The 24,656-nt window shown below is 41.1% G+C and overlaps 1 protein-coding gene across 1 annotated transcript in view; it reads left to right on the top strand.

The window, feature by feature from the left end:
- Positions 1 to 24,656, top strand: part of NELL1 (neural EGFL like 1) — an 884,414-nt gene that overhangs the window by 239,751 nt on the left and 620,007 nt on the right. The window contains exons 10-11 of the mRNA XM_077114226.1: positions 6,146 to 6,219; positions 15,746 to 15,845. Of these exons, the coding sequence (XP_076970341.1) occupies positions 6,146 to 6,219; positions 15,746 to 15,845 (174 nt within the window). The remainder of the gene's footprint in view (positions 1 to 6,145; positions 6,220 to 15,745; positions 15,846 to 24,656) is intronic.

Below are 24,656 nucleotides of genomic sequence, written 5' to 3' on the forward strand. Positions count from 1 at the left end.
ACCCAGGCAGTCAGGCATCAAGCCAATACTGTTAACTTCTCTATTCTGTCCTCTGCAGAGAGACACAATGAACCTTCTTGGTCATGATGGAGTGTATTGTGTAACATGAACACTATTTTAAACACACGGAGGTAGCACAGAGAAGGGAGTGATGGACCTTATCAGAAATTTGCAAGCGTACGTGAGTGTGTATGTGTTAAGAAAACGTCACCGAGAGGTCACAGCTGAGCAGGGAATTGACCGATGACAAGGAGTCTCCCAGGTGGGCAGGGTAATGCATTGCCAGAGGAAATTGAACTTATAAGACGGTGGAGGTAAACACAGCATTAGTTCTGCCACCAAAAAGCAAGGCTTTAAAGCAAGGTTATGGCATAGTCAAAGAAGGCTTTTAGAAAGGCTACAGTGGCAGGAGAGTTGGAGTCAGAAGGGCTGGGTCTGGGGGTTTAGGCATGTGCCAGGTGGAGGTGGGGGGGCCTGCAAGCAGAAGCTGCCTGGTGAGAGCTAAAGGTAGGAATGGGTGTGAGTGATATCCAGAGGACCTGGTGCGTGGTGATTACCCCATAAGTATTTGTTTCAAGAGACAGATGCATCAGGGGCAGAGTGTTAGGTTTGGAGCCTCTAGAAGTCTCCTAGTGTGATTAACAGAAATAAGGCAGGTGGAGGAGGTAGTTTGGGGAGTGATACATTCTGTCTGGCATGTTTGGGTTGGAGATGCTGCAGATATCCATTTTAATGTAGGTGTCTTGCCCAGAGGTACCTGAAACCAAGGCTGTGAATTATCTCATTGAGGGAGGAAGAATCCTTGGGTGTTCAGCTCCTCTTCTCTACCACTCTCCTTTTCTGAAAATGCTGTTTTATTGAGATATCATCACGTACCTTATAATCATCCGAATTGTACAATCTGTGGTTCACAATATCATCGTACTGTCGTGCATTCATCACCACGATCAATTTTTGAACATTTTCATTACTCCAAAAATAAAAATAAGAATAAGAATAAAAAAAGAACACCCAAAACATCCCATACTCCTTATCCATCCTATTATTTACTTATTTTCTTTATTTTTTTACTTATCTGCACATACATTGGATAAAGGGAGTATCAGTCACAAGGTTTTCACAATCACACAGGCACACTGTGAAAGCTAGACAATTATGCAGTCATCTTCAAGAATCAAGGCTATTGGATTACAGTTTGACAGTTTCAGGTATTTCCTTCTAGTTATTCTAATATACTAAAAACTAAAAAGGGATATATATATATCCCTTATATATATATATATGATATGCATAAGAAAATAACCTCCAGGATGACCTCTTTACTTTATTTGAAATCTCTCAGCCACTGAAACTTTATTTTGTTTCATTTCTCGTCCCCCTTTTGGTCAAGAAGGCTTTCTCAATCCCATGGTTCCAGGTCAAGGCTCATCCCTGGAAGCATGTCCCACATTGCCAGGGAGATTTATACCCCTGGGAGTTGTCCCATGTAGGGGAGGAGGGAAGTGAGAGATGGCTGAGAGAGAGAGGTCACATCTGAGCAACAAAGAAGGTTCTCTGGGGGGTGACTCTTAGGTCTGATTTTAAGTAGGCTTAGCTTCTCCTTTGCAGGAATAAGTTTCATAAAGGTAAGCCCTAATATCTAGTCCCCAGTACTTGTGAGAATATCAGGAATTCCCCAAGTGGGGAAATTTAATATTTCCACTTTTTTCCCCCACTCCCTCAAAGAGACTTGACAAATACTTTTTAATTTTCTTCCCAGGTTACTCTGGGATATATCAGGGGCATCACACCAATCTGTACAAACCAACAAGATCTTATTCCCTATTCAATGTTCCATGTAGTTATTGTGTTTGAATAAACTGACCATACCAGTTAAACTAGATAATGTGCTACAGAAAATATAAATTTTGCACCAAAACAACATCTCTTCCTTTGGTTTCACACAGAAGTAGAAGTTTTAAAACACATCCAGTATCATCTTTTACCTTTTGGTCTGATTTACCTTAATCCTAACTAGATCAGCTTCATTCATATCTCTAATTGAAGTTGAATATCTTTTTCAGCTTTTTTTTTTCTTTTTTTGACAGTTGCTTTATGGGGTAATGCTAACTTTCATAGCTGCAGGTCTCTAGCTCCGTCTGCCACTCTCCTTTAAAATGTAATACCATGTGCTGATTTTGATATTCTAAGTTGCTGAGTGCCAAGGGAATGCTGGGGTGTGTGTAGGGTGCAAAGATTTAAATAAAGACAGAGTGACCTTAAGCCCACATCTGACAGGGCCCTCAAGCTGAACCTGCCAATTGTTTATTCAGTATGCACCTAAATGACAAAAGTGTCTAATCATTGTGCTATAGAAGTCAGGATGGAATTTGAAGGGTCAGATGTCTGTGGGTGTGAAAAGATACAACCGTGTAACTATTTCTCTAAATCCCCAGTACAATTTGTTTCTGACATCATGGAGAATATTTGGTGCCAGGTTTCAGTTTCTGACATCGTGGAGAATATTTGGTGCCAGGTTTTAATTTCATGGTTGGACACTGTGAAATATTCTGGTTTGCACGTCCCTAGTATGATATGAAGGTCTTCAGGTGTCCGTTTATATTTCTGCGCACACGGAAAGCTGTTGGAATGTGGTCCCAGATGCCCCAGTCAGAGGCACTGGAGCCTGACTGGCTCTATGCTTGAGTTTCCTCAGACATCAAAACTAACCCTTCTGGCTGTAGGTCAAGAGTTTGGATAATGAGGACTGATATTAGACAGTGCAGGGCAGTGGCAGAGAAGGAGGGGTTGTGTATGACAAAGCCGGGAAAATTCTTGCACCTCCAGTCGTAATTCCAAAAGCTGTCGTGAAATAATCTCATTGACACTTGACGTCATCATTGTAAATACATTCTGCACCATTGCCAAAGCTACAAATGGCCAAAGTGTGCAGTGACATGTTGATATCATTCACCAGCCCCTAAAGTACCCTCTATATGAGGATGCAAGTTCAATGGACATTTCATTTTTATGCTAGACTGGTGCATTTCAGGGATGGGTATATACCTGTGTATGGTTATGAATGTAAATAATAAGAGTTGACTTTTTTCCAGATAGTTTTGGGATGAGACTGCCACAGAGGAAGAGATGAATCAGGCAAATATCTTAAGATAGGGAAGCAAGTGTATCTAATACTATTGTGGGGATGGCAGGGGGCAAAGGAGGAAAAGAAATGTCTTTTTTTTTTACTTCCCAGCCTGGGCTACGGAGCAGATGGCAGATCTGATGGCAGCACATTTAGCAGCACTGTTACTCTGGAGCAAGCCTTGCCAAGTTGGCAGCAGCTGTGTTTGGGAATATGGGAGTTTATTGCACAGGAATCCCAGACCTTGGAGGTGTGGTCTTCCCATGCAAGTAAATTGGGGAATCCACATCATCATTAGGACCAGCGAGTCATGAGCAACTGAATTACCTAGAAAACTGAGGCATAATGCATAATCATGGGTAGGGTTTTCTTTATTTATTTTCAATGAAAAAGGGTCTACTCAGAAAATTGTATTGACTCTCCACTGTTTTTCTTGTTTTTGCTCTGAAACCCTTTGTAACTGCTTTTAACATTTGAAATTGCATTGAATAGCAGGAAGAACTCTAAAATCAGGAAATTTGACTAGCTTTTGCTACCTACCAAAGGTTAATTAATTCAAGGACTATTTAATGTTACTTACTAATAGTAAGGCACTGGGCTTGGGGTTGGAGATAAAATTATAAGTAGACATGTTTCCTGCCCTTATGGAAGTTATAATTAGTAGGGGAGATATTTTAATCAATGGATAATTAAGATGCAAAGTGATATATGCTCTGTTAGGGCTAGGTTCAGAGTACAAAGCAAGAACCAAGTGAAAGCAACTAGCCAGTGTTAGAAGTCAAGAACAGCTTCCTGAAGGAAGTCAGGCCTAAGTGAAAACTGATGGGTATATAGGTTGGTACGTTGCCAGTGGAAGATAGATAGGGCTGAGTGTTCTTGTGAAGAAAATAGTATGTGCAAATCCTTGAAATGAGTGAGAAAGCTTGGCTGAAGCAGGTGGAGGTATTTTGGGAGTAAGGAGAGCTCAGGGATTGGTGAGATATGAAGCTTGAGAGATAAGGAGGAACGAGATGAATGACTTACATGCCAAATTAAGGAATTTGGACTTTGTTCTATGTGTAGAAGAGACTGAATGATTTTAAGCACTTAAAACATGTCTGCCTGTTGTACAAGGAAGTAATGGAGAAGACTGAGGCTACAAATAGGATATAGGCTAGAACTAGGAAGTTCTGGCAGTAAGAAAGGAAAAGGATGTTGATGGCCTGCACAAAGATAGTGTCAGGTGGAGTAGATCAGGGAGGATAGAGAAAAGTGGGTTGACTTGAAAGAAACTTACAGAAGGAGCATTGATAAGATTTGGGCATGGATGTGACATGGGATTGAATAAGAGGGAGAAGTTAGAAAGATGCCAGGGTATCTTGCTGTGGGTGCCTGGGTGCATGCTGGGGCCATTCCCTGAAAGGATAGTGCTAGAGTAGAACAGGTTTCGGTGGAATGTGGGGTTGTAAGTTCTGTGGACAAGCAGTCTCTGAGAGGGAAAGTTTCATGCACTTTATTAGGGAGTGATGCAGGATTAATTCCTCTGGGAAGGGTGGACAGTGAAGGAAATAGGACTAGGAAGGGGAAAAGTTGAACTGCAGTGCAATTGCGACAGATACCTCCGCCATTCCTACAACGAGCTCTGGAGCTAAAATAGCTTTTCAGAGTTGTCCTCAGTTGGTACACAGTGGCCAGGACTTTGTACTCCCTTCATCAATCAATCACTGAATGTGAACTGCTCCAGATTGACCTCGGGTAAAGCAGCTCTCTTTAGCCAAGGGCAAGTCCTAGAGTTAGCTCAGCTGAGAGCTGTTAGTTACCATCTCTTCCGACAGTTGAAGAAATGCATCCTTTGGTCATGGAGGGGTATGTGGGTGGTGCACCACAGCATCCAGTATAGGAGTCTGAAAATAAGCAAACCAGGATCTCTGAGCATTTCTCTGATGTGGCTAAAAGTAAGGGGTTGGACCAGCTGATTGCTAAGGTCCCTATGAATTTGAACATTCCAAGGCTCTAGAATCTAAATATTGTATGACTAGGAAACTATCAAATTTAATCAGCACATTTCTAATGGTTAAAGGAATGGAGGCTCTGAGAAATGAAGGAAGTGAGGTGGTTTTCATAAGAGCAACAGTGAGTTAGTGGTTGAGAGCTCTTAGATTGCATAGCTTCACTTCTGCTTCTCCTGAGAGCTAGGGTTAGAAGAGTCCTCATCTGGATAGGATAGGAAACAATCAAAGCTTTGATTACTTGTTCCTGCTGATATGGCTGGAGAATTTGGTGGAGTCACATTAGGGTCATTTCAAATTGACATGCTTAAGTGCTTGATTAAAAGTGGGTCAGCAAGTTGAGTCAAGGACTGAGTTCCAGTGGAATCTAAATTGAATAGTGAGAGCTGCATTTATGCTTCTCTTTAAACTTGTCTACAAGGTCTACCTCCACTCGCTCAGCCTGTTAAGCTGCCCTTTCCAAAGGCAGTCTCTTGAACTCATTGATCTACAGCTTTACTGACTTGGCTTTTATTTCTCAGTTGTCTCTAAGCTTCTCAGGTACATATAGACTAAGACTACTCAGGTCCCATGTTCCCAAGTTGAAAAACGAGATCTTTTTCCATTGCAGCTGTAGTTCTGATGAACGGAACATATGTGAGTCCCCTTTTATTATAGCCATTCGTTTTATGGCTGGTGCATCTGAATTGAAGCTTCTGCAATTGTACTGCATGGCAGCTATTCTTTTTTAACTCATTACTCAAACCACACCAGTTAATTCTCTAATTTAGTTGGGGGACTGCAGCATTGAATTAATTGTATTCCCATGGTATGAAGGACTCATAGTGAATACAATCAAGATGACAACTTGAGTGGGTGATTCAAGAGTTATTCCCCACATTAATCCTATATTTTACTCTAGGCAGAAAAATTTTATGTTATTTATGATCAGAGAATCCATGCTTCTGTGAAATCTACTGGAGGTGGAAGGCACCTCTGATGTCATTTTGTTCCATATCATGATGTTTGATCCATTTTTTCTGTTTTATTATAGCAAAATGTATCTATGGAGGAAAAGTCCTTGCAGAAGGCCGGCGGATTTTAACCAAGAGCTGTCAGGAATGCCGAGTAAGTTTTAAGCTTATAACCTACATTACTTTTGGGGACTGAACAAATATGTGGGAATTAGATAGGGTTTCTGAGTGGGATGTATTGGCCTGGAGCCAAGTTGCTTTCTGTGGGTGGGGTTTTGAGGAGCAGGAATCTTATTAGTGGGCTCGAGTCCAGGATGGGGGAAAGATCCAGCTCCTGCTATTGTGTGGCTAGCTCCGTGGTCAGCTGTCTATCAGTTGGCCTTGAAAATAACTATACAGAAAGGTGCGAGGGGAAAGCAAGCTAACAATTAATATGAGACTGGTCTTATTTAGAGAACTGTAAAGAATTTGGTTTGGGTGTAGTTGAAGACTGTATGTTTTGGAAAGGTTAGAAATGAAGCTGGAAAGATAGACAAGACAGCTGAGATAGGACATAATTTGGGCTTAATCTTAATGAAGATGGTTCCATTGAAGGAACCCATTCATGGTGGGGGTGTGTGAGTCATGATCAACTTTGCATTTTCAAAGATCATTATGATTGCAGTAAGGGAATGATTGGAAAAGCACTGGATGAGAGGCTGGCAGTTAATATTAATAATTTAGGTAAGAAATTATGAAGTCCTGACATAAGGCAATGACAGTGGGGATGTGGATAGAAGAGATTTGAGAACTATTTAGAAAACAGAATGGAAGGACTTGATGAGTGATTGGGCTTGGGGGAGGATATTGTGATGAGAAGGAGGAGCTCAGATGATGTCCAGGTTACTGGTGTAGTGACAGCAGTACCTGTTTGTATTTTTGGTTGTAAGCAACAGAAACTTTCTCTGGTGAACTTAGGCAAAAATGGTTTTATTGGAAGCATAGTTGGGATTTCACAGAATCCTTGAAGGGCCTGAGGACAGGCTTAGAACTAGGCAAGAACCAGAGAGTTCTAGATATTAGGAAGCAGGAGCCAAGCCGTGGTATAGTAGGGAGAAGAGCCTGGCAGACACATCTCTGCTGTGATGAAGGACTGCCAACCATTTCTACTGTCCTTGAGTCAGTTATAAGAAATTTGAAATCTGTGGAGAGGTCATATGATTGGCATAACCTCGGTCGTGTGTCCAACCCATGGTTATTCAGGGTAGAGAAGGGTAGCGAATGGAAGCATTTGGGTGCTTTAGCCTCTGTAGAGTGAGACAGGCACTTGGAATTATCATCACATTAAGATTGCGTTCAATGGAGAAACCTTTCTCGAAAAAGAAACTGTGCTACTCATAGGAAGGGAAACTGGATAATGAGTCACCCAGAAGTGGTAACTACTCTTCTTATTAGATAATGATGTTGCATTGTGCTGATGCAGGAAGAGGAGCAGTTTGGTGGGTGGGGAGAGAATGGAGAGGAAACAGGGCGAGTTTTAGATACATTAACATTTGAGAAGGATCAATTACTGTGAAGCAAACACCTTAAAACTCAGGGGTTTAAAACAATATTTAATTATTATCTGTCATGCTTGTCTGAGTTAACTGGGCTCAGTTGGGTGGTTCTCACCTGGTGCCCAATATGCAGTGCAGTCTGATGGCTGCTTGAACTAAATCCTTTGAAGACTCACCTGGGCTGGATGTGCAAATGGCTTCTTTATTCACATGTCTGGAATCTCCATTAGGATGTCTAGAAGAGTGGTGCCTCTCTCCTTTTCTCTCTCTCTTTCTTCCCTTTTCTTCACCCTCTCATCATGGCTAGCTTGGACTTTCTCATAGCATGTTGGTCTCAGTATGGTTGGATTTCTTACCTGGGGTCTGGTAAGCACTCCAAGAAGCCAAGGTCGTTGCTCCAAGCCTTCTTACAACCTAGTCTTAGAAGTCATGTAGTATCACTTCGTCCACATTGTATTGATTAGATAGGCCAGTCCAGATTCAGCCTTAGAGGGGAATGATACCGAGGCATGAAAACCAGAAGGTATGGTTCTCCTGCACTGTTGGAGGGGCACGGAGGCATCTTTGGAGACCAACTACCAGTGGTATTTGTGTTAAACTTTTCCACCTCAAACCACCCTCATCCTTTACCATTTCCTCATCCTTCAGCATTTCCTCCTCCCATACTGTGATGGGAAATTTACAAACCAAAGGAGTTCATTCGATGACTGGAAAATATTAGTAATCAGGTAATTCCTTTAATTGGGTAAAAATCTGCGTCCCTGAAACTTCCACCCTGTGGCCTTACTTCTGTCCTATGGAGAAGATGGTGAACCCAGTTTCTCTTACAGTGAAGCATTGTGGTTAAAAGCTCAAGATCTGCAGTCAGGTGGACCTGCATTTGTTACTCAAGTTCAGAGAATCTTGTGTTCTTTTCCTCCATGTGATTCAGTAAGGAACTGAATTGGAGAATATCAGTTGATTAGGAAGTCAAAGTGAGGGTTTTTACTTCTGCTTGCATGATGTTTTTTCTTCCCCCACCTTGCCCACTGCAAAGTAAGGAATGACATCAGAGGTTGTTCTAGTTTGCTAGCTGCCAGAATGCAATATTACCAGAAATGGAATGGCTTTTAAAAAGGGGAATTTAATAAGTTGCAAGTTAACAGTTTTTAGGCCATGGAAATGTCCCAATTAAAGTGAGTCTGTAGAAATGTCCAATCTAAGGCATCCAGTAAAAGATACCTTGATTCAAGAAGACTGATGAAGTTCAGGGTTTCTCTGTCAAGTGAGAATGCACATGGTGAACAAAGGGTTTCTCTCTCATCTGGAAAGGCATGTAGAGAATATGGCATCATCTGCTAGCTTTCTCTCCTGGCTTCCTGTTTCATGAAGTTCCCAGGAGGGGTTTTCCTTCTTCATCTCCAAAGGTTGCTGGCTGGGTGGACTCTGCTTCTTGTGGCTACGTTGTTCTTCTCTGCTCTCTCTGAATCTCTCTTCATTATCCAAAATGTTTCATCTTTTATAGGACTCCAGTAAACTAACCAAGACCCACCCGAATGGGTGGAGATATATCTTCCTCCAATCCACCTTAACAACACCTCTTGATTGAATCACATCTCCAGGGAGATGATCTAATTACAGTTTCAAACATACTGAATAGGGATTAGAAGAAATGGCTGCCTTTACAAAATAGGATTAGGATTGAAACATGGCTTTTCTAGGGTACTTTCAAACCAGCATAACCATGATTCCTAGAAGAACAGTGGATGAGGCAGACTGCAACACGAGCATGTTTGCCCCAGTGCTCTGTGCTTAGCAGCTTAGCCAAACACCTCACTGCTGTCCAACATTAGCTGCCCAGCATTTGGGCAAAATAATCATGCTGCTTGCCTGTCTAATCCAGGTTCCCTAAATAACAGAGCCTGATACTTTTGTGGTGATGCTTTATTTCTTTCTTTCTTGGTGGTGGCAGTGGGAAGCACAGTCCTTAGGGGGCAAGAGTGAGGGACAGAGGGAAGTGAGGCAGGAAAAGAGTGAGAGAAATACAGGGTGGTGCATTACAGAGCAGCTGCGGCTCCATGCCCAAACAGAGCTGGTTTCGTGGGACATCACCAGAGAGACTGCATGAACCACTATGTCTCAGAATAAACCACGGCTGGAGGAAAGGCTTCTTCCTGGCTCCTATCTCTCTTCAGCCATAGTCTGCCCCAGGGATTAACTCTCCTAAACTTCCAGATTGTGTCACCCATTCCCTCCCTCTGGGTCGACATTGAGAGTGCCAGAGTGTCCATGGGTTCAGGTGGGTTGCAATTGCCTGGTCTCCTTATGCAAGTGGGTGCCGTGCATAGGGGCTCCTTTGTGGTGGAGGCAACGGTGGTGTGACAGTGAGGGCTTAACCTTCTTGAACCAACAAGACAAGCTTTCAGGCCTGGGCACGTGGGAGCAGGTGGGATAGTCCATAAGGTGGGGCTGGCACCCCTCAGAGGGCTATTGGGAGAAGTCAATGAGACAAAGCACCATGAAGAACTTAGTGCAGTATTTGACAAAAAGTACATCCTTGATACACGGTAGTTAGTCTTGCCCCACATAGCCACAAGACACCTTCCTATTGAACTGAAGACAAATGTCATGCTCTCTAAGCAGTTTGACTTCGAGGGGAGGGAGAAGGATTCAGATTCTAAAACCCTTGCTTTTTTTCTTTGACCCCAGGGAAAGCTGGGATGACTAAAGGCTATTTTGCCCCCTCCACTGATCATCCCTGTACCAGCTGTGTATCTGTTACTTCCAACCAGCATCTCCCTTTGCATTTTGAGTAGATGCAGCAGGTGACTCTGGCAGGGGTATTATGCCTCAGTTGTCTGTTAACCAAGAGGTTTGAGGTAAACACGCCATGAGACCTTCAGAGAATATGGATATGGATTTAAATGCCAGCTTTGTGACTAGCACCCACCACTGTTACTGGCACATCATTGGTGATCCTTACTTAGATTCATCTGTTGCTGTTTTTTTTTTTTTTTGATTTTATGATTTGGAAAGAAACTGGGGCACACAGGTTATTCTTTTTGCACAAGTAATTTGTATATGTGTGTGAATAATTTAATTCTCTTTTTAAAAGTTATTAGTTCTTTCATTTGTTCATTGTTTCTACGGTTACTTGGTTAATAGTTACTTGGTGTATGGGGAGAAAAGTCGTTGACAATAATAGCTAACATTTCTTGAGCACTCACTATTTTCAGGCACTATTTAAAGCATTTAAAATATGTCATCTCATTTAATCTTCCTAATAACCCTATGAGGTAGATACTATTATTTATGTCAGTATTACAGATGAGGAAACTGAGGCACAGAAGGTCAAGAGCACAGAGCAAGAAGTGAGTGAGCTGGGATCTGAACCTGTGTGGTCAGACCCACAGCCTCCACTTTCTGTCTCCCTGCTGCTACTCCTGACAGTGTTAGACTGCTTGGGTAATAGGTTTCATTTCAGAATTTTGCAAGGATATAATCAGAAGAATTGAATGATCACTTTTTAGTCTATCTGAGAAAACCAAATTGGTCGGGCTGTGGCCCATTGATTCCTTTGATAAAGGAGAGCGTTTATAGAAGACCACAGAAGAACTTTGAGACGCACACATGGATGTGGTCAGGAAGGAGAGGGAGTATTGGATATTGGATGAGAGGACTCAGGTCTCTTCCGAGAAGCCTTTCTCAAGAGTTATGTGTAACGCCCTTGGTATCTGTTTCGTGTAATGAATTAACTTCTCTCCTAAGCACTTAAAATGGTACTATGTATACATTATCTTTGGGAGAATTGGGAAAACAATTATGCAAATAATTTCCTGTATTTTGTGGTTCATATGAGGATCCGCAGTTGGCAAAAAGTTGCCTGGGGAATCTTGTCCATTCTTATTTTCCTGGAATGATTGGAACGCTTCCGCAACAGTAATTAGACAAGAAACAAAATTTTGTATCAAATGTTTTCACCAGGTGTTTCCAGAGGTTAACATTGTTGGTTTTTAAAAACCAAGATGAATAAACTCCTGGAAGTCTTGCTTAATTTTGCCCAATTATTGCTGCTCTGCAGCATTTCTTTAGGTTGGCAATAGGTTTGAAATAGACTTGAAAATGTGGGTTTTAAATGTTCTTAGAAATTCAGTTGAAGCATAGTGATTGTAAGGACCTTAAACTGTTTATATTTGCCCAGTGACAAAGATAGTCACTCTAAGTGAGAAAGAATAGAAGAACTGTATTTTTCCACCAATGCAGAGCTCTAGTGGGTCGTAAAATGTCATATCACGATCAGGAGGATTTAAAAATTTTCATCATCGTTTGCTTCTTACTAGAGACAATTTTCAAAATTAAGTTTAAAAGGGTTTTGTGCCTAATTATGTGGCTGGACTAAATGAATTTGGTGGCACTTATGCCTCTGTAATCACATTTTATATTATTTTCAAATTTATGCAAAAGTGTGTGTTTAAACATTAGTAGCTATAATTGTACTCATTAAGTATGTTAAAGGTTGATTAGAATTGTTGATTGATTTAATCAGCAGTCAGAGCAAGTGCTTTTTATTAAAAAAGAGAACCTTTCACGAGTGATTATTTTTTTTAAAAAAGATCTTTTCTAGCATTTTTATATTGTTTTTTTTTTTTTCAAAAACAAATTTACAATCATTATAGAGAATTTGGTATATAGAGAAAAAGTGTTAGGAGAAAAATGAAAATCCTTCCAGAATCTCATCCCCTAGAGATAATCCCTTTCAACAATTTGATGTTTGGTAGCACGAGTGAAATTTTCTTATCCTTTTAGTGTGGGTTCTCCAAGAAGAAGACCTGAGACTATGGATTTCAGTACAAGTGATTTTAGTAAGATGGTGTTCCCAGGAGAGAACAGTAAGCTCATGGGGGATGTAGGATGGGCTAGGGGAAGAAATGAATAAGGTGTGATTTTAGGTGAAAGGTCCAAACTTAATGTGATCCCATTGAAATCTCCAGATTATAAATTATATCCAAGATACTATCCCTGCTGGAGACAAGGACATCCTACACTAATCATTCATTGGCTTTGAGTCATGGGGGCAGGTGTAGAACATCCAGGTAACTTCCAGCTCTCTGCACGGGCAAGGTGTCTCTAATGTCTAAAGGCAACCCTCTGAACATGGCAGGGGCTAGCTGTTAGCAGAAAAGCAAGCGGAAGCTAGGGGGTTAAGCGCACAGAACTAGTAAAAGGCACCCAACAGTACCACCACTCTTATTTACCCTAGGAAGCCATAGATCATGAATAAATCTAATGATATTGAGGAATAGTGGTAGAGATAATTAAGATAAATCATTCAACATTGGGTTTTCCTTTGCATTTTGTTTATGCTGTTGATAGTCAGTTACCTAACTTTCACTGATTTCTAACTTTGGTTTGATTCCTTGTTGCCGAAACGAAGGCACATCTGTCTGGTAGGGGCACTGATTAGGTGTCACCCAGCATATCCTGGATTGTGAGGAGAGAAGGGCATCTAGATAAAAAGGGGGACCAAGAGAGAGTAGCAGGACCAATTCCCAGATAGTAGGGCCAGCTTAAGACATAGTCAGGCAAAAGTGAGAGGCCTATGTACCTTGGAATAGGTTGGAAAATGAAGTGCAAAGAGAAGAAGAAAATGCAGGACGAAGAGTGCTAGAGGCTGGATTTTGTGAGCTGAAAATTATGAGAAAGGAGAGAAAGGAAAAGTCTGGTGATCGGAAGATGAGTAGTTGGAAATTAATCTATATTTGAGATTTAAATTTATGTTTATGCTCATGATATTTGAGAATGAATGCACCTGACATAATAATCAGAGTTCCTGCTGAGCTAGAGAACTGTGGAGCCACTGGAATGATAGTGTCTCTTGGAGATGGAAAATTCCATCTCCTTACATCCCTCTTGGCTGTCCAGTTCCATCCCATCCTCCCATCTACATTGAGAGCCACCATTTTGGCCTTAAATTATACTACCCCTCTTAAGCTTGTGTTTTGATTGTCTTAACTCTTTCAGAATGGAAGAGAGAAGCTAAATGTTTGGTTTGATCGTCCCCACTGCTTGCAAGAATATCAGAAATTCTTCCATGTACATGGAATCTTGAATAGGGTGTGAGATCTTGTTGGTTTGTCCAGGTTAGTGTGATGCCCCAATAAATCCCAAAGTAATACTAGCCTTAAAGTCACCTCCAGAGAACTTCTTTTGTTGCTCAGACGTGTTTTCTCTCTCTAAGCCAAGTTGGAAGGTGAACTCATTGCTGTCTCCCCTGCATGGGACATGACTCCCAGGGGTGTAAATCCCTCTGGTAACATGGGGCAGAACTCCTGGGATGAATCAGAACCCAGAATCAAGGGATTGAGAAAACCTTCTTGACCAAAAAAGGGCAAGAGAGAAATGAGACAAAATAGAGTTTCAGGGGCTGAGAGATTTCAAACAGTGACAAGAGGTTATTCTTATGCATTATTTATATATCCCTTTTTAGTTTATGGTGTATTGGGGTGGCTTGAGGGAAGTACCTGAAACTGTTGAGCTGTGTTCCAGTAGCCTTGATTCTTGAAGATGATTATATAAAGATATAATGTTTACAGTGTGACTGTGAAAACCTTGTGTCTGATGCTCCTTTATCCATGGTATGGACAAATGAGTAAAAAAAATATGGATAAAAAATCAATAAATAATAGGAAGGATAAGGGGTAAAATAAATTAGGTAAGTGGAAATACTAGTGGTCAGTGAGAGGATGGGGTGAGAGGTATGGTACCTATGAGTTTTTTCTTTTTATTTCTTCTGAAGTGTTGCAAATGTTCTACAAAGTGATCCTAGTGATGAATACACAACTATGTGATGATATCGAGAGCCACTGATTGCACACCATGTATGGAATGCATGCGTGTGAAGACTTGTCAATAAAAATATTTTAAAAAGTTTGTTTTTTATCTGTCCATCTACACTACGAGCTTATCAAGGGCAAAGAAAAGTTCTTATTTATCTTTTAAATTCACAATGTCTGTGTTCTAGTTTGCTAGCTGTCGAAATGCAATATACCAGAAATAGAATGGCTTTTAAAAGGGGGAATTTAGTAAGTTGCTAGTTTACAGTTCTAAGACCGAGAAGATGTCCCAATTAAAATTAGTCTATAGAAATGTCCAATCTAAGGCAAACAGGGAAAGACATCTTGATTTAAGAAAGCCGATGAAGTTCAGAGTTTCTCTCTCAAGTGGAAGGGCACATGGCAAACACGGTTAGGGTTTCTCTCTCATCTGAAAGGTACGTGGTGAGCACAGTGTCATCTGCTAGCTTTCTCTCCTGGCTTCCTGTTTCTTGACGCTCCCTGGAAGGCGTTTTCCTTCTTCATCTCCAAAGCACTGGCTGATAGACTCTCTGCTTCATGGTGCTGCAACATTCTCTGCTCTCTCTGAATCTCTTTGCTTTCTCTCTTGTTGTTCTCTTTTATAGAATTCCAGTAAACTAATCAAGACCCACCCAAATGGGTGGAGACATGCCTCTACCTAATCCAGTTTAACAACCACTTTTGATTAACTCACATCTCCAGGGAGATGATCTAATTACAGTTTCAAACATATAGTACTGAATAGGGATTAGAAGAAATGGCTGCCTTTACAAAATGGGATTAGGACTAAAACATGGCTTTTCTAGGGTACATCCGTCATTTCAAACCGGCACAGTCTGTTAACCAGTCGTGTCCTGGATTTGTCCTGGAAGTTTACGAAAGCTTATTGCACATAACACTTCCCATCTTTCTATTCAGTTATATCGGTGTTGGTAGCTCAAAATTGCCTATGGTGGGAGTATTTAAACAGCAAAAATCAGCAAATGCTACAAATTAGGTCTCTCCTACCCAAGAGTCAATGGCTAAAAATTTAGCAACATACCACTACTAGTATCCTTCTGCTACATAGAAAGTGGTTGGAACCCATTTGTTGAAGTTGAAACTCTTTTGAGATAAAAAGGGGAACTTGCCTTCTCTTCCAGGAGTGGTATCAATTTAATTTGCAACTTTGTCATTATTAGCACAATTCCCGGGAGCATTGTTAATAATTGTAGGTTGTTATCGCTGCAGGTTGTTAATAGTGAGCATTATAAGTTTAACTGGTTGACTAAAATACCAACATCTTTTTGTTCCCCAAATGTTTGGCTTCCAGAGTGGCGTTCTAGTAAAAATCACAGAAACGTGCCCTCCTTTGAACTGCTCAGAAAAAGATCACATTCTCCCAGAGAACCAGTGCTGCAGCGTCTGTAGAGGTGAGCAGCTTGGGTGTATTGGGGTAGTGACGGTGGTGGCCTTGGGGTGGGTGAGGGATTAATGAATAGTGTGATGATGAAAACGTGGGTTCAGAACTCTGTTCTAGCATTTATAACTTGCATATGCTATTTTCCTTTCTCAGGTCATAGTTTCCTCAATTGTAAAATGAAGATTCTAAGCTACTTCATAGGACTGCTGTGAGGATTAAATAGTATAATGCATAAGCACTTAGCATCATGCCTAGGGCCTGATAAATGCTCACTGGATGATAGTTACTATAATAATGAAAGTGATAGTTCCTATAATAATGTTTTTTTTAATAACCACTATTGTTATTATTCTATTTTTCTCATGAGACAGTTTGGGAAGCATTGTTTTCCACCCCTTCTCTGGGCCAGTTCCCACATCTGATAGAGAATGCCTTATGGTGCATTCCTACCTATAAATTAGATTTATATGCATTTATTTTTATTTCTTGCAAGGAAAGGAGCTTCAAATAAGTAGCACCTAATTGTCAATTAATTCTTGGGCAGAAATTGTGCTTCCTCTTCCAGGAATTTCCTTTTTCTGTAAATTTATTTTTATTTCCTCAATTCCCAGCTTGAATAACACTTCCTCTCTAAAATATCTTATCCAAGCAGAATTAGATGGATTATGAGAGCCTAGAACTTAAAAAATAGATCTGATTTGACTTATAGCTATTAACACAAAACTATCACCATGTTGAATGTTTCTCCCATTTTCAAATACCACCAGAGTTAGATTTTGGGGGGCTTACTTTGGAAGCTTCCATAGTAGTTTAGCTCAGGGAATGTCATATATTACTTTTTTTCTGTCTTTTTTATAACAGACATTTTCTGTGAAGGATCATGTAGTAATTATTTTAGGCTTTGGGGACCAGGAGATCTAGTTGCAAAGACTTAAAGTTGTTGCGGTAGCATGAAGGCAGCTTGGGTAGTAGGTCAATGAATGGGTGTAGTCATGTCCCAGTAAAAATAGGTGGCAGCCTATAATTTGCTGACCTCTGCTTTAGCATCCTTTAATATCTAAAAATGTTGTATATTTAATCTAGGTGTATTTCTACCTTAGGCTAATAATTCTTTCTGTAGCTGTTCATGAGAGAGCTATATTTTGGTAAAATTTCTAGGAAAGCTTAGAACCTAAGAATGGCTCTTAGAATCAGTGACATGCTAACCACACCATGAGAGTATCAGCCCTGACTTGTCTGCTTTCAGGGCAGCAAGCATATTTGCAGTTGGAATAGCCTAAAAGGTTGAGTGGACATTTCACAGGAAGGCAATCATTGGTAACTGATAGGTTTGTTAGGTAGGTCTTGTAATTTAATGCAAAATCCATCACTTGTTATTTGTTGAGGTGCCAACTGGGACAGTTTATGTAAATTCTTCTGATTTACGGTTTCATTCATGACCTGAGCAGAATCATTGATTAGCCTACAGAAATTTAAAAGGAGGTTCATTGCTCTGACCCAATTTACAATAGACCAGGTGCCACTGCTTCAGTTCGTCTTTCTTGAGAATCCATCCCTTTCTTCAGCAGTAAAGAGACTGAATGATGTGACGTCTCATTGAAAAGTGGAGGCATAGAGGGCTCCCACTCCTAGCAGTCTGGTAACTTGCAGTTGACTCAGATTTGCAGGGAAAGTGGGAGGCAGGAATTTCAATAATAGATTGAAATTGAGAGTTTTCTCCTTCCTTTTTTTTTTTTTTTTTATCCTTGGGTACATGTTCTGGAAATTGAACCTGGGTCTTCCCCGTATGAAAGATGAGTGTTCTACCTCTCCACTACCCATGCACCCTCTCCTTTCTCTTTATACCTGCCTCCTTCTCAGCTAGGGAATCACTCAGTCTTTTGTATGGTGGGTGTTGGCCTTTCACGTGTAAATGTGTGTGTGCACTACTGGGCAGGGGGAAGGAGTGTGTGCTGCTTTGAAAGGATGTCTGTCCCCTAGAAAAGCCATGTTTTAATCAAAATTCCATTTCGAAAAAGCAGAATAATCCCTATTCAACATTGTTTGTTTGAATTGGTAATTAGATCATCTCCCTGGATGTAGCCCAATCAAGAGTGGTTGTTAAACTGGATTAGGGAAGATGTATCTCCACCCATTTGGGTGGGTCTTGATTAGTTTATTGTAGTCTTATAAAAGAGGAAACATTGTGGAGAATGAGAGATTCAGGGAAAGTAGAGAACGCTGCAGCACCATGAAGCAGAGAGTCTGCTAGCCAGTGCTTTGGAGATGAAGTAAAACACCTCTGGGGGAGCTTCATGAAATCCGAAGCCAGGAGAGAAAGCTAGCAGATGACGCTGTGTTTGCCACATGCCCTTCCAGCTGAGAGAGAAGCCCTGAACTTCATTGGCCTTCTTGAACCAAGGTATCTTTCCCTGGATGCCTTAGATTGGATATTTCTATATACTTGTTTTAATTGGGACATTTTCTCAGCCTTAGAACTGTAAACTAGCAACTCATTAAATTCCCCCTTTTAAAAGCCATTATGTTTCTGGTATATTGCATTCTGGCAGCTAGCAAACTAGAACAGATTTTGGTACCAGAGAGTGGGGTGCTGCTGCAGTTTGCAAATACCAAACATGTTGGAACGGCTTTTTAAATGGGTAAGGGGAAGAATCTGGAGGAGTTGTGAGGAGCTTGACAGAGAAGGCCTAGAATGTTTTGAAGAGAATCTTGGTAGAAATATGGACTCTAAAGATACCTCTGACCAGGCTCTAGACAGAAATGAGATGTGTGTCATTACGGAGTGGAAGGAGGGTGATCCTTGTTCTAAAATAGCAGATAATCTGGCAAAATTGACTAGTGACTTTGGCTGGAAGGCAGATTTTAAAAGCCATGAACTTGAATATTTAGCAGAAGAGATCTCCAAATTAAATGTGAAAAGTGCAGCCTGGTTTCTCCTCACAGCTTATCATGAAATGCAACAGGGAAGAGATAAGCTGAAAACTGAACTCCTGGGTACAAAGAAACCAGAAATGGAAGTTTCGGAAAATCCTGGGCCTCCAGAAAGAGAGATCACAGAGAATAATGTCCCACATGAGGTCTTGGCCAAATGTGAAACCAGTCAGCCATTTCCTTGAAAGCCAGGATTGGACGTGGAGTTATCCAGGAAGGATTTGTGGAAACTCCTTATGTCTGATGGGCATGATCCAAGGCTACTGCATAGAAAGCCAATGAGAGTGCTGTGGGACCTGTATAAACAGAGCTGCTGCCAGTCTAGACTGGGGGATTCAGAGAAGAGACGCATTGGAGGAAAAATAACTTCAGAGGCAAAACCATGGACGCTGAGGTCTGAAGTCAAGAAGTCTTGGGCCAAGAGAGCAGACCCACCCAAGCCTGTGAGGCAGGCCACTACATAGGCCCTTGGAGAGTGTGGGACTGTTGCTTTCAGAAGTCCCAAAGATAAATGGTTCTCAGACTTTGAAATCTAATGGACTTTGCCCTGCAGGTTTTCAAAACTGCTTGGGTGTTGTGACCCCTGTGTTCCTTCCTCCCTATGGAAATGCGTGTATGTATCCCATGACTGTTCCTCCTTTGTTGGCAGCAAATAACTTGTTATGGGTTTTCAAAGGTCCAGAGATAGAGGGGACTTTTGCCTTAGGACAGTCCATGCTTGTAACTAATTTAGAGATTTTGTACTGGTTTTAACCTTGTATTTCATTTGTATTGCTACTGAAATGGTTTAAGGATTTTTGATATTGTTATGGAACAAATGTATTTTGTATATGGGGAAAACATGTCTTTTTTAGGGTCCAGAGGGTGGAATGTACTGGTTTGAAAGGATGTATGTCCCCTAGGAAAGCCATGTTTTAATCAAAATCCCATTTTGTAAAGGCAGAATAATCCCTATTTAATACTGTATGTTTGAATCTGTAATTAGATCATCTCCCTGGAGATGTAACCCAATCAAGAGTGGTTGTTAAACTGGATTAGGGGAGATTTGTCTCCACCCATTTGGGTAGGTCTTGATCGGTTTATTGGAGTCTTATAAAAGAGGAAACATTTTGGAGAATGAAAGATTCAGAGAATGCTGCAGCACCATGTAGCAGAGAGTCTGCTAGCCAGTGCTTTGGAGATGAAGTAAAACACCTCTGGGGGAGCTTCATGAAATCGGAAGCCAGGAGAGAAAGCTAGCAGATGATGCTGTGTTTGCCATGTGCCCTTCCAGCTGAGAGAGAAGCCCTGACTGTGTTTGCCATGTGCCTTCTCACTTGAGAGAGAAACCCTGAACTTCATTGGCCTTCTTGAACCAAGGTATTTTCTCTTGGATGCCTTAGATTGGATATTTCTATAGACTTGTTTTAATTCGGACATTTTCTCGGTCTTAGAACTGTAAACTAGCAACTTATTACATCCCCCTTTTTAAAAGCCGTTCTGTTTCTGGTATATTGCATTCTGGCAGCTAGCAAACTACAAGAGAGAGATGGAGAAGTGTTTATGCTTTTTGACATCTCCGCATTTTGTCTGGAACTAGAGGATGTCTTCAGAAAATATATGGTGGGGAAGGAGTTCCTATGAGTGGTGGAGTAAGTTGAACCATTTGGGTCTGTGGGGTCTCTTTATCTCATCTATCCTACTCCCATCTCAGAATTCAGACCCTGGCGTGCAGGAAACATTATTTTGAAATGACCCATTTTATTACCACCTGCTGTCATTACCTCCTTCTCTTTAGACTCTGTTGGCTGTGCTGCCTGGTACTTGTAGTGGAGAGGAGCCCCAAATACCAGCTCACGTCTCTGCATGCTGGGCCTGCTCTGCAGATCGAACAGTCAGCAAACAAGAGATTATTTGTCTGGGCGGTAGGGTATTCTCTTTTTCATGAAAACCTACAATTTCTGTGACAAAAGAATGAAGCCAGTTGAGCTCAGCAGTCCATAGTCTTGAACGATGCTCGCTATGAATGTTGCTCCATATCTGCTAATTTCAATTTATTTCTCAAGAGAAGCTTTAGACGTAGCATAATAATCTCTCACAATGTTGTGGGAAGTAGTGTTCCCCTCTGATTTCTTTTTGTCTTTTACCTTTCCTCTGTGTTCATGTTTTCTGAGCTAGAGACTTGAAAGATGAGGAGCGAGTTTGACAATTACTATTCTGACAAGAGTTGGAGAGCCCAGTGGGCCTCTTGGAAGGCAAACACAGCTCTTCTCCCGTGCCCCTCCTTTCCCTTCTCTAAAGCAGACAGTAATGAAAAAGGTGAGAAATACTCAGTTTCGATGGAAAGTAATTTGCATCCTGTATGTGGAGAGGCTGTACAGTTTGCTTCGGGGATTGAGGGTATCTGTGGCCTGCCAGGCAGCGTGTGAGCAGAGAGGTTGGACTTAGATGGGCTGAAATTTGTATTTCTGGAATGAGCACGGTGATGTGATGCAGCCGGATGGCCTCTCACGTTATTGATTATAAAAGCCTGAAACGGCTACAGCCTCTTTCAATACTAGCACAAAAGGCCCTTCCATTAGCATATTTGTCATCTCTTTCGGTCTTATGTGAGCATCAGGTCGTTAGTCTGAGGGAAATCACCCAATGAGAATGAAGATATTATGCCTTAGAAGTCTGAGTTGAATCAATTTCTCTCATGCCTGCTTGGGGAATTTGAAGTTTTCCGAGGTTTATTTTGATCAGGACTCTGATGAGTGGCCCTATACGTAAAGATCTAGACTGGGAGTTTGAGAAAGCTGCCAGAGAGTGCTTTTTCTCTTTCTGGCCCCACATAGCTTATTGTGTATCTGTAAAGCGCTCCTGCCTTTTTTTTTTTTTTTGTATGCTGTATGGCCAGGGTCACATTTCATTCTTTTTTCTGGGTGAATCTCCCCTTATTGCCACACTACTCATTGCATTTTTTTGTTTGTTTGTTTTTGGTTGGCTTTTCATTTGTTTGCTTGTTTGTTTGTTTGGAAAGTGCATGGACCGGGAATAGAACCGAGCCTTGCACGTGGCTGGCAAGAATTCTACCACTGAACTACCCTTGCACCTCTTCTCCTACTTCTTCTAATGTTTGATTTAAGGATCACATTTTATGAATTGATTTTTTAAATTTAGGAGACAAGGGAGGGTTGGACACATGCTCCTATCACGTTGAATGTTTCTGTCATTCTCATGTTAGTAACATGGAATGGGATTTTCTTCAGTTATCAGTCCATAGGCTCCATATATTTTGTATATGAAAATAACATTAAACCCATTTTGCTGAGATTCTCCAAGTAGGACTCGTACTTAAATATGAAGTTGATTTTTTTCACTGTCATGCCCTTTTTCTTATATTGTTCACAACTCCACACCCTACCCTAGTTGACTAGCCAAAAGTGAAAGGTGATTTCAGTGGCTGAGAGATTTCAAACAGAGTCAAGAGGATTTTTCTGGAGGTTTTTCTTATGCATTATATAGTTGCCCCTTTTTAGTTTACGGTGCATTGGAGTGGCTGGAGGGAGGTACCTGAAACTGTTTAACTATGTTCTAGTAGCCTTGATTCTTGAAAACAATTGTATAATGATACAGCTTTTGTAATGTGCCTGTGTGATTGAGAAAACCTTGTGTCTGATGCCCCTTATATCCAGTGTATGGACAGATGAGTAAAAATATAAATAACAAAATAAATAATAGGGGGGACAAAGGGTAAAATAAATTGGGTAGATGGAAACACTGGTGGTCAATGAGAAGGAGGGGTAAGATGTATGGTATGTATGAGTTTTTTCTTTTTTTTCTTTTTCTGGGGTGATGCAAATGTTCTAGAAAATGATCATGGTGATGAATACACAACTGTGTGATGATACTATGAACCATTGCTTGTACACCATGTATGGACTGTATGTGTATGAAAATTTGTCAATAAAAATGTTTTTTTATATAAGTGAGAGGTGAAGACTGTAACGCTATACTGAGTTTTTCTCTTTGTGCAAAATAAACTTTAGGCCATAGCGTTAAGATTAGCAGGCACTAACTGACTTATAGTATTCATTTTATCAACAGAATTGATATCCAAAGAGACTAGGGGTTGGGACATTTTGCCTAATCAAATCCTGGATAATGCCAAATGTTGTAACTACTCCCTCTTCCCTTTAAAGAGAAATGGAGGTAAGGAGCTAAACAGATGATTAAACTCACATGGCAACGGGTACAACCAAGCTGCCCTAAGCAAAGAACTGTCAAACAATTGAGACACATGCCAAAGGAATTGAGGTGCTAGACATTGGCAGGGAGAGGTTGCTTTGCAATCGCTGGGGCCAAAGGACTCAGTCCCAAGTTGCAGCACCCAATACTCACTGCTGCAGCTTCTCTCTGACTCCTGAGAATTTGCTTCAGTAGCATGAAATTTGTTTACCCTTAACATTACCGTGAGGTAATGGCAGTAGTAGGGGCTTGTCCACTTGAAATGTGAGGCCATGAGGTGAAGGAGAGGGAGTGAGCACCAGAGTGACTTCCATACTCTCGCTTGGAAAAAAGTAATAAAAGTATCAATGTACCCACCACAGAAAAAACTGCACGTGCATTACTAATGTTCTCAGTTAGGGGGGATGCGGGGAAGCCAGTAACCTTGACTGCATTCTCAGAACTGCTCCAAGAAAACTCACAATCCTTTGGTCCATCCAAGAACTCTTGACACACTTCTTCGGGTTTCATTCCTCTCATAATCTACTCTAATCATATCTTCAGTGTTGTCAATGACTTTCAAGGGTTTTGCTGGATGTTTATGACTTTTGGTGCTGGGAAAAATGTTCTTTCTGATATCTGTTCCTAATATGTTTATCAGTAATTTTAATTCCTACTCACTTGCCTTGTCATCTGGCCTGGACTGAAATTAGTTGAGATTATTTGTACTATTTAAGATTTTGTCCTTCAGTTAAATCCTCCCCAAAAGTCCTGGCATTAGCAAAAAGTATTGTCTTTCTCACCATATTAGGTGGATTTTAATTGAAATGGTTTTAGAGGATTTCAGGATATTTAAGATGAAACGAAGCCTGGAAAAGATGCATTTAGTGAGAATGTAAGCTAGTGCCCAAGTCGAAGAACTGGCAGTTTGCAGATAGGCATAAAATCCTTTGCATGTTGTTAGATGGGATCTACTCAAACCCAGAGAAGAATAAGTCTCTGCAGCTATGGGCTAAAGTGAACTGGAAAGACAGTGTTGTACCTTCAGCATTCAAGGATGGAAAAGGGCATTTGAAGGGAGAGCACGGTCTCAGGGAATAGATGAAGTCTCTGGCCCTGAAAGAGCCACAGTGGGTCAAGGCCCAGGAGGCCCTAGAAGGAGACATGTTGCCCCAGAGAGAAAACCTGAAATGAAGACTAGGTTGCCTTGGACAGAAAGGCCCTTCTTTTGTTGACTATTTCAGAAGAAACCAATTGCTTTCTCAGACACAACCTGTGAGCATCTGAAACTCTAACAGCTACTCCTCTGGTCCAGCCCCCTGTCCACAAGCAGTCAAAGGAGTGTCCTAACATCGCAAGGGCCCAGGCTTCTTTTAAAGTGCATGTGTTGGTGTAGAGTACATAAGGGCACTCTGTTTTCATGAAGCATCTCTTTGCCTTATTCCTGGCCAGTCCATAAATGGAGCTGTCTTTCTCTATACGTATGAGGCATGTAGAATATGCTGGGCTGAGTATTCTTTTGCTCTTTACCTGTTATTTCAAGGTAGGACAAGTAGCAGTGGATGTGAGAGGTATTGGCTTTCTGAGATTTGAGTTAGGGTGAAGGAATCTGGAATGCATTTTCAGATTTTTAGGTACGGCCTGCCTGTCCTGTCGGGGGTTACGTTAGAGGGGTAGGAGATCGGGAAAGCAACAGTGCTCT

This window comes from Tamandua tetradactyla, chromosome 8 (genome assembly GCF_023851605.1).
Source record: "Tamandua tetradactyla isolate mTamTet1 chromosome 8, mTamTet1.pri, whole genome shotgun sequence".
Taxonomy (NCBI): domain Eukaryota; kingdom Metazoa; phylum Chordata; class Mammalia; order Pilosa; family Myrmecophagidae; genus Tamandua; species Tamandua tetradactyla.